Genomic DNA, 16,211 nt, shown 5'->3' on the forward strand with positions numbered 1-16,211 from the left:
GCCCACGCCAATTCCTGGGGTTAGTTGTCAAAGCGGACCCCAGGCTCCCATGAACCGTGGCAAAATCGGGACAACGCGAGCAAGATGAAGAAGTGTGTAGTGTACATAGCACCGAAACGTACGTAAGTACCTAATGGCCTTATACATAGAACATTAAAAATACATAGTAAATATTATGAAGATTCTTAAAAATGTGATTATAACTTAATTTGAATTCAACAAGGTCAACCAGTATGGAATCCTAATGAATTAATAAACGTATGGGCTTCCCCCAGCATGAGGAAATCCCCACATTTCATTGCTTATTAAACTATAGTTCTATCTCTCTATTCCAAAGAAATATAAAAACTCGACCTTGGGCGGTTTATATTAATAAATTTAAATTTGTCGACAGTCAACACCATACCATTCATTGGTTGTGTACCTAATTAGCATAAGAACTGGTTATATTATACAGCTGATAAGATTCCCGGCAGTGCTAACCAAGCTGCAGCAGACATTATCACAATTAGCATCTCCTTAAGTAGAACATGTTTGTGTTGTTTTTTTTTTGCTGTATGTAAATTCCATGTTGACGTGTAAAAGTGCCCTTGTGGCCTATTTGCTGAATAAATGTTGATGTTTGATGATGTTTGATGTGTTTAAGCAATACATTACATTGTCTAACATTACTTTTCCTTACAAAAGTTTATATTAAAATGTTTCTTCAGAAACACTATCATATCTCATGATTTATTAAATAAATCCAAACACTGCTTATCTACAAACATATATCCAAGATACAAATATTAGTATAGTTATAGACAGGTTTTTATAACTATATATGACTTTCTGCTTACAAGGATTTTTGTTTTACTTGAAACAGATGTTAAACTATTTCTAAATACTCCAGATTCTTGGGGAATGCAAAAATTCACTCAATATTATGAAATTGCGGGAGGAATTACCTGGAAGTCCTTTATCATTAAAATTGTAAACCTGTTAAAGTTTTGATGATTTTAAAATGAATAAATGTATCTTTTTTATACACACATGTAATAAAAAACCTAAATAAACTTTTCTAAATAGGTACACCTAAACATCTTTGATCATATTTTTATCAAGTATCTGTGGCATTCTATCCAGTCATGGGGTCATAACCGTTAGATGTTTATAATGAATTCTCTAAGTCATTATCACAAAAAAACTATGTAAATACTATGTATGTGTAAATGGACTTTACTCAATGCCGCAGTATAATTAAGAGTTGTTAGTATCTTACATAATTGCCGTTGAGAGATAATGGTTGTGACTCATCTTGTTTGATAATGCTACGACCAGATTATTTTGCAGTGACATACTATAAATATATTATAAATTTTGTATGTACACATAGGAGGAGGCATGAAATAAATTAAATATCTATTATTTCCTGACATTTACTGAAATTGTTGGTTGACACCTTGGGTAACCAAGAAATGTAGGAACCAAAAAATGAAGGTGTCTCTCCCTCGTAACTTTTGAACCATGGATTCAAAAAATATGATAAAGATCATGAAAGCTTACTTAAGAGTTTCAATCAAAACTATAGCAGAAATGATTGGTTAAGTAAGCCAGTAGTAAAAAGTCATACATAATCTCCCAGCTGATTTTCGCTTTGCAACAAAATGAGAGACAAGTATTGTACATAAATTTTAAATCATTTACATACTTAATAGAATTGTAATCTCCATAACAATCTCATTGCCAATTGGAAGTACTAATAAATACACAGATCATAATAAATGAAACTCATTAACATGCCAAGAGACTTGAGTAATGGGCAGTGAAGGATACCCATGCATGGCCTATCAATTATTGATAACAACTGCCTAATCACTGCAGTTGCCCATACTGCCGCATAATGGGGCTACGGATGCTGCGACCTAATATAGAAAACTTCACGACTGTCAACTTTTAGCTATGTTTTATCTAAAAATAGGAAAAAACATTGGAATGTCATTAGTTAGAGTGAAAATGATAAGCACAAAATAAGAACCGGATACGTACTATGTATCAGAATTATACCGATTATGAAACTTATTACAAGCTAACACTTAGATTTCTTATTGTAGGAAGAGGAATAACAATAGAGTTATTAGTAGCGTTTACCTGTAGTAAGATAACAATCCATTCGATAACACGAACCATCGTCGCTGATAACCTTTTAAGTAATTTGTCCACTTGAACAACCACCCCTTCTTTTCAGGATCGCCGCCGGGAGTCGGCTGACCCTTGGGCACAATCGCTTCAGACATTTCCTTATTATATTATGACGATGAAAACATAATACAACAAAAAATATTCACCACCTAGGCCACGTCCACCATAATCAGTAGACTGGTGACATTATGAACGTACATCACAAAATGTCAATATCATTTGCAAGTTATTTACTATTATCTTGTCACTGAGTCTTATGATATATTTAAGGGAATATACAAATAATTAGCCCTTCAATAATTTTTTTTTTTAACATATGTTAATATTTTTATTATTTTATTTATGAATATAAATAGAATTACATGCATTAGTATTCGAACGCTTTTCAAGATCTTTACAAAGATGCGTTCATTTATTTATTTTTTAATTTAATTTGAATGCATGAATGTTACCAGCCTTTTTTTGCATTTAACCCAGATTTTGATGATAATTTTGCACCGACTTGAATAGAACAAAGTGAGAAATAGAGTCAATAAAAACGTCTTATTTTTATTAAATTTGACATCAACGATGTATAATACTTAATGATTCAAATGCCATGCAGAGGTATAGCTGGTCAAGCAGATCTTGTCAGTAGAAAAAGGGGGCAAATTTGAAAAATGTAGGCGCAAAGGGTGATCGTCCCATATAAAATTACTTTTTCTACTGACAAGATCTGCTTGACCTAGCTAGTAGCTTGGGCCGACTTTATTTAAGCGGAGTCCAGACGGGATGATCAAATCGACCGATTTGATCTGAAAAGAAATAGGCGTCGATCTCCAATTTAATCACCAATTTCAGTTTTATGGCGATATTGGAGCATTCTATTAAAGAAGCGCTGGTGACCTAGCGGTAAGAGCATGCGACTTGCAATCCGGAGGTCGCGGGTTCGAACCCCGGCTCGTACCAATGAGTTTTTCGGAACTTATATACGAAATATCATTTGATATTTACCAGTCGCTTTTCGGTGAAGGAAAACATCGTGAGGAAACCGGACTAATCCCAATACGGGCCTAGTTTACCCTCTGGGTTGGAAGGTCAGATGGCAGTCGCTTTCGTAAAAACTAGTGCCTACGCCAATTACTGGGATTAGTTGCCAAACGGACCCCAGCCTCCCATGAGCCGTGGCAAAATGCCGGGACAACGCGAGGAAGATGATGATTGGAGCGTTCTAAATTAAAAAAGTGCCCCTAAAGGGCCCAAAGTCTAATACTGGAGGCACAAATTGGTATTCTTGCGTCAGCACCTCCATTTTATCGGTAATATTGGTCATCATCGGCGATTGAAATCAGCGAGCGAAATTGGCGTATGCGTCCGCACGTCCTGATTTATTTTTTGAAATTGAATCATTTATTTCGAACAAAAGTCCATAATGTGTTAGTAACATAAATACTAATTTTTAAAGCTAGGGTTAGTACGAGTACAAACATAATCTTAAAATAAATTCTGACACACTGGGGCATGTAGCCAGTGCTTCAGCCACGGTGAGTCCCACCGGTCGGCCAACGTGCACAGCATGGTATTGGAGCTGGCGCGCCACCGCCTCAACAGCGAGCTACACCGCTTCCTGATGATCGCGTGGAAGCCATCGATCCGTCCCTCCGTGAACATACCCGAGGCGCTACAGTGTCGCGGCACGGCAGCCCGAACACCACCCTGTACGCATTGTTGTACTGGACCCGCATTTAATCGGACAATTTCATCAGATTGTCGAAAAATTGTCCTCGTCTGGGCACGCCTTATAAGCGATGGTTTGAGCATTTCTCAAATAATTTGTACATTCGATGATCTTAGATTTCTATAAAAATTAGTATGCTGGTAAAGTACATGAAGCTGAACAATTTCCACCATATTTCCCAAAATGTCCAAGACAGTTTGTATGAAACATTCCTTTTTTGTTACCAAATGTGTAAGGAAATCTGTTTTTTTTTGAGAAATGCTCGTTAAATTTTATTAATCTTCAATGAATTAATAAACAAACCTCTATGAAATTATGATGTTTAAATAACACACTCCACCGCAGAAAACGCTAGGAGTCAAGCTGGACCATCTTATTCGAGAAGTCGCCGAGATCAGATTCAACAGCCCAAAACCGTTATATTGTGTGAAAGTGGCTTCACACTTACAAACGTCGTTAGCACAGAACTTTTGGAGGCTACAATCAAAACTATGGTGGCATCGGCTGCTGTGGTGGTTTAATTGACCGAAGCGTAGCGAAGGTCTACGTTTTGACTCGGGCATTTTGCTTTTGTATGTCCGGATGTTCTCCTCTACAGGTCACAATTCTCAACCGATTCTTGTGAAATTTTGTGACCAGATTCTATGAGTAATTTTTTTTTGTCGATCTCGTTTTTGGAAATTTTCAAAAATGGAGGAGTTGTGATACCTCGCGCTTAAACAAATAGTCGTATCGATATCATAAGAGTATTTTCTTTTTGAGACATATTTACATAGTAAATTGCAAAAAATTCAGAAAAATTGTATTGCTGGTTTAGGCGGTATTTAGATATTTAGTTTGTACTCGAGAATGAGTAGCCGAATTTCGTTAGCTTAGCTAAGAACTATCATGGCGCATTTTGTAAACAATCGCTTTTTTTGTTTGCACACAGAAAGTCTGGGTTCGATCCCCAGTAAGACATAACTTTTTGTATTTTTTTTTTCACTTAAACTTCGTAATTTTTTTTAATAAATTAAAATCTTTGTATTGTTGATTGATCAAACCGCTGTGTGGCGCTGTCATCGTGCACGGTCCCAATAAGCTATGCTCGCGAGGTCTACAGCTCACAGAGCCACTAGTTAAATGATTCTTTATTTTTCCCTGAAGTCAGGCTAAAACGATTGAGCTGGCAACAGAAAAATGTGACAGTCATTTGACAGCTGCGTACCACTTTTTTAATATGGTCGTGTTTTGCAGCAGAAGTGGTTTCTTGAACAAGGTCGTTAGACGTATTGTTCAAGGTAATTCCTTTCCCTTAATTTATGTTACTAATAGACATTACACACTACGCTTTTTATTCTACATAAGTTGTTGTTACAATTGATCGGAGTTCTTATCGTATAATCTTATGAAGGTCTAAGAAAAATAGAGCGAAATTCAAATTAATCTTATTAGTTTAAATAATATTGGTTCACAGGTTCAGTAGTAAATACTAATAAAATGGGTACCTCATTTTCGCGGACTTGTAATATAAACTCCACATCAAGCAGGGAAACCAATGAAAGACGTGAGTACTATAATTTTTATTATTCTTGTTTATATGTTGTAATTAAAAGGTAGGTAAACCGAATAAGCATCTGTGACGGCCGTGACCGCGAGTTTAATAAGATTCAGTGTTAATTTCAAACCTTAATACCTGAACCAGTGTTGAGTGTTACTAAAGTTACAAAACAACATATACACACATTATCTTAAAAGATATCTACCCACTTATGATGAATATGCATAGTTTTTATACTAACTTAATTTTAATGTATTGCGTGGTGACCTTACAAAAGTGACCCAGGAGACAGTATGAAGAATTGGTTAATAAAATATTCAGGACATAAAAAAATAGTTATTTTCGATACAAGTGCGAAAAAGAGGAAATTCGAAACGAGTGGCGATAAATTAAAACACGACCGAAGGGAGTGTTTTAAATCGACACGAGTTGCGAATTACCTATTCGCACGTGTATCGAACAACGTTTTACAGTACATATGGCACTTTAAAGTTTCGACATACGCACGAAAAGTGCTATTTTACGCACTAGTGCGGAAAAGTAGCCCCATATGTACTGTAAATATATTACTGTAGGTACCTACTTGAATAACAACAATCATATATTATATATTTTTCATATATTATCAATTATATATTTTTTTATTTATTTTAGTCACTAGCTTGTCTGCATTTCCATACAAAACCTAGTAGGTAAAAATATTTTTTTTAGGTGGCACCATTTCCCGCTTGGAATCAACCAACAACTATGTAGAGTCAGTTGTCTGCAATCAAGATGACTTGAAAGACAATGAAATGAAAGTCTTCGATATCGGAGATGAAGGAAAAGTGCTGCTCGTCAAACAGAAAGGGGAATTCAGTGCCTTGGGCACTAAGTGCACTCATTATGGGGCTCCGCTGGTGTCTGGGGCTCTTGGAGACGGGAGGATAAGGTGCCAGTGGCATGGAGCTTGCTTCAACATCAAGACGGGGGATATTGAAGAGTTTCCTGGCTTTGATTCACTGCCGTGCTACAAGGTTACAGTTACTGAAAAAGGAGAAGTCAAAGTGAGTCCTTAAAGACTTATTATACTGACTGAAGTAGGTTAGGTAGATTAGTACATTCAAATGCTTTAATTTCCTACCCATATTGTACTTTGTCACAATGACAATAGTATGAGGTCACTCTCTAGCGACTTTCATATTGATTGTCACTCACTGTGACAAGGTATAAAATGGGTCGGAAATTAAATTCTTTGACTGTGTCCTACACGGGCCTACCGCGAACCTCTAACGAAGTCTTTGCCTCTCTGTCCCATTTCATACTTACATACGAATTTGGAATTTATAAGTGCATCAGAGAGGCAAAACTTCGTTCATGGTTCGCGGTAGGCCTCTAGGCCCTCTGCGTCAGTGTGATACCCACGTAAATATCGCAATAGAGGAAGGAGGGGACTGACTATGCAGTATTTTAAACGCTAACATTGCGATAAGTAAATTTGTTCAACATTTTTCACGTCCCTCATACTATGGTAGAATTGCCTTGACTAATATACCTATTATTAGCAATTGAGCTGCAAAAAACTTTGACTGTATTACAGAAATGTACTGTGAATAATATCTGGCGCGCTATCTTATGTGTCATGTACTGGTTATCATATAATCGGAGGTCAAATTTTACCTATCACGGCTTACCTGCCGTCTTGTATGAAGTGATAATTTCATAAGCATAAGGCCGCGAACTGGACGCAAGCGACTGGCGGCGCGGGCAGCGGAACCTCTGTCGTCTATAACAGATTCACTCAACTCAAGTCTATACATTTTGATCGAGTCGCGCGAACCACCGCCTGCGCCGATCGGCACTGTGGGATCCGATCAAAATGTATATATGTACTTGAATGGCTGTTTTAGACGACAGGGTCGACAGCGGTCGCAGTCCGCTGCCCGCGCCGCCAGTCACGTGCCTCCTGTCACCTGTCCGCGACTTAATTGACTAATTGTACCTCTACTATTTAGCCACGATCGTTTCCCGCGTTTTCCTCCTTTTCCTTTGAACAAACCGCGCCCAAATATGTTAATCTACAAAAACCCCAAAACCTAGTCAGACGATAAGATTAGCTCACACATGACATCACTAAGAATAGTTCGTAAAATAGCGATTAATTTTATAATTATTTCTAGTTTCAACGTAAAATGCTTGTTCCATGCGAACGGAAGCGACGAAACTATCAGGGATTTATTTGCAAAATGGCTACTGAACCCAAAAAACTAGTTCTTAAACATACATTCTGGAAAACGAATGTTATAAGTTTAGAGATACCTAATATAGCCATTCACATTTTTATATTTTTGGAAGGGTCTAAACCCTTCTATGAGTATGTGCTTATTACGTGGGCCAAAGTAACTCTCTCTTGGGTCAATTTAACCTGACCTTACGTTACCCAAGAGACAGAGATGTAGATATGTATGTAACCGAGGCAACCTAGATAAAGTGTAATCTAACGATGTCCCAGCGAGATGGCCATGCTGTGGTTATGGCTCCACTACACGAGGGCCCATCGCTGGACCAGCGAGATGGCCAAACGATGGTTGGGAGCACGCACTATGGAATGGGCCACGTGTAGATGCGTACCTACGCACCATCGCTGGCCCACTAACTTTGATGTGCGGACGAAAAACCTACACCGTGGCCATCCCATCGCCATCCCGCCGCGCCATAAGCCATCCGTCACCACTACCCTCTCTACACACTGGGCCATCTTAGTGGGCCAGTATGATGGCCCATCGTGTAGAGGGGCCGTAAGCTTTGAGCCAAGCTTCTTTCGATTTGTAAGAAGAGTCGAATTAAAACCCTATAAAATATAAGGTTTTCAATAGTCACTCAAGAGACAGACACGTTGCCAAAGCAACAAGCTATGAGCTTTCTGGCCATGGACCATTAGCATAATTTCACATTTTAAAAATGTAAAACAGGTAGGTATATAAATATGAAGTGAGTTCTAATAGTGTTTACGTTGAACGGAATTGTTCATATGCCGTCAGACAGACGACGGATCGTGTCTAATTTTAACTTATTGCATTCGCAACACTCATGTTTACAAAAAAATCATACCTACATTACTTAGTCTGTTTCCGTTGTGGCATCTTTCAAATATTTGTCGATTTCTAGCGTATTCCGGGCTTATTCTAGTACCATCCTGGTGCGTAGCGTAGCATGCCAACTAGTACAAGAACTTAGATCTCGAAATGTTGTATGACGTACATTCATGGAGGACGCCTAGCTAGGTTCCAAGAACCAATTCGATTGCAGCCCGCAGCACCAGGCGGTCTAGCATGAGTTGCGTTCTCGCGCGCGACTCCATACTTGAAGTGGCGCTAGATTTATGGAGTCGCGCGCGAGAACGCAACTCATGCTAGACCGCCAGATCTTACAATTGAAGGAATGTTTACAAAAACAACAATAACTGCTTAGAGCGGTTGTCACTTTTTTAAGAACATTGTTAATCGTTTCAGGTGTCAACCAGTGTAGTCAGTTATGTTGTTTTTGTAAACATCCCTATCCCTTCAACTTTAATCACACTACCTATTGTTATTTTCAAGTGACTCCAATCCAAACAAAAAGGCAGGCAGCGATAGACATTTTTTTAAATATAATTTAGGCTTGACCTTAATAATACTGGTAAAGGTGTTAAAACTTATCTTTCATTCTAATCAATACTTGACAAGTAGTCTCGGTAGAGGTCACAATGTTGTTGACCTGGCAGGCCAGATGCGGAAATCGATTGTAGGTACCTATTATATTAGTAGTCCATACTCCATATTATAATAATGTAGAATGCAGGTAACCTCAAGAAACTTATCGTCCCTGAAACATAAATCATATACCTACCTTTAAACGAGCAATTCTTGTACATAATATATATATTTCAGGGATCTCGGAAACGGCTCTTTTGTTCAGTTTTGATATGTTTTCCGAGCAAAGCTCTGTGTCCCAGATATTACATAATAAATCACCAAACAGCTAATAAATATGTTGAGCACTGACCACGCGGAAATCAATATATTTCTGGACCACTCTGTATAGGTTTAGGTATACACCAAATTGAGTACATATGAGTATATTGAGTATACTTAATCTGAATTCGTTTTGAATATTTCTTTACATTCTACTAGGAACGCCTCAGAAGATCGACCTCGGGGAAATAAAAGAAAGCAGGGTATTACGTGAAGGAATTTAATTAAAAATGAGAGGATCGTGCGATATCGCTGCATTCTTTCATTCCATTGCAACCCCCTACATAAATATTGGGAACGGATCTGTTCCCATTAATAATTATTTATCAATATACTTAGCTGTATTAAATACTGTATAAAAAACTAATGCCCTACTGCCCTACTTTAATTTGACATTCATTATTGGTCAATAACAAGCAAAAACGTCTGCGAATGAGGGAAAAAAATGTTTATTATAAAACTAGCTTCTACCTGCGATTTCGTCTGCGTAGAATGACGATTCCTGTGATAAAAACTGTCATATTCCCTCCCGGAATCAAACTATCTCGATGCGAAATTTCATCCAAATCAGTTAAAAATTTACCTAATCGTGAAGAAGTAACACAGATATACTTGGTCAACCAGATCTTGACAGTAGAAAAAGGCGGCAAATTTGAAAAATGTAGGCGCGAAGGGATATCGTCCCATAGAAAATTTTAATTTCGCGCCTTTTTTTACTGACAAGATTTGGTTGACCAGCTATAGAGAGTTATATTCACATTTATATCTCGCTTCTGCCCGCGACTTCGTCTGGGTGGAATGATAATGATTTGATAAAAACTACCCTATGTCCTTCCCCGGGCTGCATAATTACCAAATTTCATCTTAATCGGTTTACAAAACAGATAAAACGACGACGGTCAACAGACAGAGTTCTTTCGCATTTATAATATTCGTATTTAAGGATTATATAGTAATACATATTTGGTAACTATCTGTCTGGGGATAGGGGTGACATTACTAATAAACAATTTAATCTTTAAATGATTATTATCGATTAAAAATGCCAATCAATTAAATTTATCAGTGTGATTGATTACCAATTTACCATCGATATGACGTCTCGTCGAAATGATATCTTTCAGTTCCCATGATGCCGAAGTAAAAATGTCATTACCAAACCCTGTTTATTATCAATGTTGCAGTTTGTTGAAAATAAGGGTTAACCCTAATTTTGCCTGTATTACATATACATAACTTCGACTTAACTATAATTTAATCATAATTGGGCCTTTCTATTTAAAGTTGATATTTTAATATTATTTCCACTCAGAATCACGAACTCTGTCTATCCTAATATGGTAGACGGGTAGATAATTTTGTCAACCCTAATTTTCAATGAATTGCAGCATAATAATATATAATAACGGGGAGTGCTATTACCTATTATTTACTCATCAAGATTGGCACTGAGTATAGATGTCGTAGTATTTGTATGGAGACGGCCGCTATATATGACGGCACCGCTTTCGGAGGAAACTAAAGCTTTATAGCAGTCTAATGACTACTAATGAGCGAGACAGAGATCGTTTCATACGACTCGTGCGTTAGAGTGGGACGAGATGATTCGGGTTTCTAATAAATAGATGTCTACTAAAATAAAAGTACAATCAAAAACTTATTCTGGGCCACTGGACTGGGGAGCTATTTTCTTGTCCTAAACGTCCTTTGATGCATTACAGTTGTCAGGTGGCTTAAACGAGTACCTACATCATATGTTATTAGTAGGCGATGATGTCATATTCGTAAACTGCCTTTTTTGCCATCGTTTTATAATGAACATTATAAACAATGATGCAGACTGCAGTACCTGGGTTAGAAGTGGTAAACAATATATATAATACATGTAAAATTTTGAAATAAGTAAAAACAACGGGTTGCACTCCGGGAGTGCCGACAGAAGTGAAAACTCAATGACTAGTCCAAAATATCTGCAGCATTGACCCATCCTCCTTTCTATTGAAAAACTTTAGTTCCGAAATTGCTGGCCAGTGAGCTTAAATTTGTAGCGTTAATTGTTTAAAATTCGAATAGAAATTGTAAAGTTACCTTGCAGACCTCGCATCTAAATATAGTTGGTAATGATATTTTGAGTTTTATTCACCAGTACTAGAGTTCACTTTTATTAGCGAGTGATATAAAGTTAGAATGTAACTGTGAGATCCTCGTATTTCAGCCCGTACAAGATTAGAACCTTTTTCATGTAATGTCATTGAGTTTTTCTTTATTGATTTAAATGCCATCTAAACCTTACGGTCACGTGATCGCCTTACGGTCACGTGATCGCCTTACGCTGTCTCGAGTTTATCATTTTTTCCCCACCTCAAAAAGTGCCCAGCGCCGCTAAAGAAGTTTTCACTTCAAAAAGCTGCCAGGTGAAGCCAAACTAAACTAGTAGGTACTTACCTACACATACTCACATACTCAAATGGCTCGTGAGTTGCAACTTGATAAGTATCTAAACAGTAGTTTAGGTAATGTGTCTACTGTCTATCTAATAGTAGGTAAACGAGGAAAATTATAGTTTAAAAATTTAAAATTATAAATTAAAGTTTAAAAGACAAACATTACCTAATTACGGCCCGGATCTAGGGTAGAGCGAGTGGAGCGGCCGCTCTAGGCGCCGGATGGCAAGGGGGGCGCCAGAATAGCAAATGAGAAAAAAAAGTTTTAAAAGACGCAAGTGTGGCGGGGGCCCAAAATACGCTTGAAAACTTCAACGAAGGGCGCCAAAACCCGATTTCGCTCTATACTGATCAAGGGCCCGAGCCGGCACTGCTAATACTAATACCATTACCAGATACCAAATACGACTACCTACCTAATATAATAAACGTTATAAGAACTTGAGGAAGGTCTGTAATTGTTTTACACTGGGCTGTAAAATAATTGTGTTTCCTCAATTTAAAGAATGACTTTGTAACTTTGTCATAGGTGATTAAAAAAATTGATGTCTGATGTGATGTGCGTCCGTGCGTCATAGGTATTGTTGATAATTTTTACAAAATTTTGCGTTTGTGTCTCCTAGAAGATATGTTTTGATTTAGTTAGATTATTGTAGTTATAATTTTTAGTTACATTTTGTATAAGAAGTGTACGTTAAGTTTTAAAAGTTTGCTAAACATATTCATGTATGCCCTGTAAGCCCTGTATCTAGTACACCTGTCAACACCAATCAATGTGGCCAGGGTCAGCCTGTTTGACCGAATTCGGAGCGGTTTACTAGTTCACAACGGTGACTCAATAATCTGAAGGTCGACCGTCTCAACTGTAGGTTGTTATAGTAGGTACCTAATAGTAATAACTCATAAAATGTGGCTGAATCACAAGAACGTGTTCATATGAGTGAGATTGTTTACTTATTAGTTCCGGCCAAATGGTTCTCTGACTCAATTTGCAGACTTTTATGCATGAAAATGATTAAAGACAACACCTATTTCAGTTACTTACTTTAAATACAATGTACGTGCAGTCTTTTACACTGCGATATCTAAGATATCTTACACACGGAAACTCGAAACAAAATCTTAATTACTACCTATTTTCAGAACCACAAGAGCATGTCATATACTTTCTAACATGAGTGGAAATTGACGTTACTTTTTACATTTATTGCCACTAGTGCTGCTTCTATCCCTAACTAATTTTAACCCATGGAGCGCCCTAGTATCACACGTGTGATACACTCCATATACTGTTCTGGGCGCTCCACTGGTCGTCCCTTACTCCCATGGCAGAAAGCATGAATCTAATAAGAACCGGGGTCCCCAATTTTATGGTTAATGAGGCAACTTTAAACATTAAAACTGAATAAGTAGGTACCTACAGGAAATAGGTAGTCAATTCTTATAATGACTAAGCTTAACTTGACGTAAGACTCATTTACACATCACGATAGGTATCTAGTCTCTCGAACAGCTTTTATGGCGAATCGGTGCAAATTGTATCGTCAACTATAACATACGCCATCGCCAACGCCAAAATGCACTGCGTCGTTGAATACACTGTCAAGGTAACCCAACTACGGGTGTGCTGTCGGCTTCTAGAACGATATCTGCATATAGTCAAATCACAAAGCAAAACCCACTAATTGCATAAAAATAATTAAACAAAAATCAACCTTGTTTTGTTACTAGTACGGTTCACTATGGCTCTGAAGTTCTTGTAGTATACCTAATTAATAATTATCGAGTTTTGGTTGTCATTTGATGAAATGTGCGTACAAGCGTTCCTACTACATACTAATATAAACCGCCTCTCTGCTTCAGGTACGCGCCAAGATCAGCGACCTAAAGAGCAACAAGCGCATCAAGGACCTCGGCAGCCCCTGCAGCGCCGACGGCTCCTCCGTGGTCATCGTGGGCGGCGGCCCCTCGGGCGCCACCTGCGCCGAGACCCTCCGCGCCGAGGGCTACCGCGGCCGCATCACCATCGTCGCCAGGGAACACTTCCTCCCCTACGACAGGATCAAAGTGTCCAAGATAGGAACAGCCACCGACATAGAGAAACTCCAAGCAAGGACACAGGAATATTACAGTGGATCGAATATTCATGTTATCACAGACACAGAGGCCGTTAAAGTCGAGCCTGATGCGAAACTAGTACATCTGAGCAACGGCTCCAAACTGTCTTATAATTCTTTGTATTTGGCCACCGGATGCAAACCCCGTGTGCCTGATGTACCTGGCATTGATCTTAAGAATATATTCACTGTCAGAGACTTTCAGGATTCAATGGATATTTTGAATGCTTTAGGTGAGGGCGGAGATAAGAACGTAGTCGTTTTAGGCTTGAGTTTCATCGGTCTTGAAATAGCCTCGTCTTGTGTTAAGAAAGCAAAGTCCATGACTGTCGTTGGGAAAGACGACGCGCCTTTAGGGCTCGTGTTTGGTAGAGAGATAGGCCAGAGCCTCCAAAAGCTGTTTGAAGAGAACGGTGTGACGTTCCATTTCCAAACCACAATCGTGAAATGCAACGGTGAGAACGGTGTTATCAAATCGGTGGAACTCGCCAACGGGACCACATTGCAAGCCGATATGCTCATTTTGGGTGTGGGAACTACCTACTACACAGACTTTTTAAGAGATACCGGTATCGCTTTGCAACCCAACGGCGCGGTTAACGTCAACGATAAGTTGGAAACTAATATCAAACATATTTATGCCGGTGGTGATATCGCGTACGCTCCCGTGTACAGTTACGAGAACAAACAAATGAGCATAGGTCATATTGGCTTAGCTCAGTACCATGGACGAGTGGCAGCTTTGAACATTCTGAAGAGGGAAGCGCCTTTAAGAACAGTTCCATACTTCTGGACTATGGTATTCGGGAAGTCTATTCGCTACGCTGGGTGCGGGCGCCCGGCTAGCACGATGATAGATGGCGATATCGCTGGCCTCAAGTTCGTCATTTTCTTTTTCGATGAGAAGGACAAGGTGATTGCCGTGGCGTCCTGCATGAGGGACCCGGTCGTGTCCCAGTTTGCGGAGTACTTACATCAAGGGAAATCTCTGTTCAGGAAGGACCTCAAAGATGACGCTTTTGCGTGGACCAAAAATATTAATTAATTTCAATAGGATGTTTGGTTGGTCGAATATACTTATGAAAACTTGATAATAATTATTTAAGAGATTTTTTATATTAGTTCCCGAAGTGAAGTAAATTTCAACTTGAAATTAAAAGTATTATTTTAACATTAAATTGTAGGTTTATTAATGTTCTCAAGCACAACAATGAGATGCTACTCAGTAAGATCACGATGTCTTATTTCTGAAGATTTTGAAGAAGAGAAACTGAATTTGTTAAGTGTTGATATTGGTACCTATAGTTCGTTTTTTTAGCATTAGAAATAAGGTAAACAATCTTTATGTGTCTTTTAATTGAAAAACACATTTTAAAAATAAGTTACGGTAAATATGTAACAATTACGAATCTAATACGATCTTTTATAGTCTTCTGCTTTCATAAGTAATAGTTATTGATTTTTAAAAAGTGTTTTTCAATTAAAAGACATGTCAAAATCGCTTACCTTCTTTCAAGTTCTTTCTAATGCTAAAAAAACGAACTATAGTTATCGGATGAGTTTTTTCAGTGTATAAATTGTAATGCCTAGTTTCTATAATAGCCAATAATGATCTTATGATGTTCAAAATGATTCCACTAAATCAGTGATATTTAACAACACCCTAAATAATGTAAAATGTCAACAAGTGAGGTAGCAATCCACACATGCATGCCAATGCAACATATGTCATAGTACATGACTCATGTACCTATGTTTGTCATGTATGTAAAGAAAAATGAAACTTAACATTGTGACAAGACACAAGTACCTACATACAAAATATGTTGCACATTTAATTGAACACCATAATATATGTTACTAAACTTTATCTTTATATGCTTTAAAAACGTGACAATTTCATGTCTGGTGTTGTTCACAAATTGTACTAAAGTTCGTGCACTGGATAAGATTTCGCTGCATAAACTGCATTGTTTTAGTATTAAAAGATATACTTAAATATTGCTTATTTTTCAGTTGCAATATTTGTTGCAGATTGTAATATTGAATCTTTTTAATATTTATGGCCAGAGACCTTACTTTAACATTTTCGACGCCGTGTCAAACATAAAAGCTGTCTCTCAGACGCCACGTCATCAAAGTGTCAAAACTGAAATTGAACTTTATGCATATGCACCTAGGTCTATGTTGCTCTGTGGTCTATGACCGATTAATACGTCT

At 37.9% G+C, this 16,211-nt stretch overlaps 2 protein-coding genes across 2 annotated transcripts in view; one reads left to right on the forward strand and one right to left on the reverse strand.

Annotated features, from left to right (window-relative positions):
• Positions 1–2,372, reverse strand: part of LOC134656989 (oxysterol-binding protein 1) — a 44,369-nt gene extending 41,997 nt beyond the window's left edge. The window contains exon 1 of the mRNA XM_063512554.1: positions 2,131–2,372. Within this exon, the coding sequence (XP_063368624.1) occupies positions 2,131–2,276 (146 nt within the window). The 5' untranslated portion in view covers positions 2,277–2,372. The remainder of the gene's footprint in view (positions 1–2,130) is intronic.
• Positions 2,373–5,132: 2,760 nt separating this feature from the next.
• LOC134656811 (apoptosis-inducing factor 3) lies at positions 5,133–15,064 on the forward strand. The gene is made up of 4 exons (XM_063512336.1): positions 5,133–5,178; positions 5,355–5,444; positions 6,150–6,484; positions 13,738–15,064. The coding sequence occupies exons 2-4, from the start codon at positions 5,378–5,380 to the stop codon at positions 15,034–15,036; spliced, it is 1,701 nt and encodes a 566-aa protein (XP_063368406.1). The 5' UTR covers positions 5,133–5,178; positions 5,355–5,377; the 3' UTR covers positions 15,037–15,064.
• Positions 15,065–16,211: the final 1,147 nt, after the last annotated feature.

This window comes from Cydia amplana, chromosome 19, assembly GCF_948474715.1.
Source record: "Cydia amplana chromosome 19, ilCydAmpl1.1, whole genome shotgun sequence".
NCBI lineage: Eukaryota > Metazoa > Arthropoda > Insecta > Lepidoptera > Tortricidae > Cydia > Cydia amplana.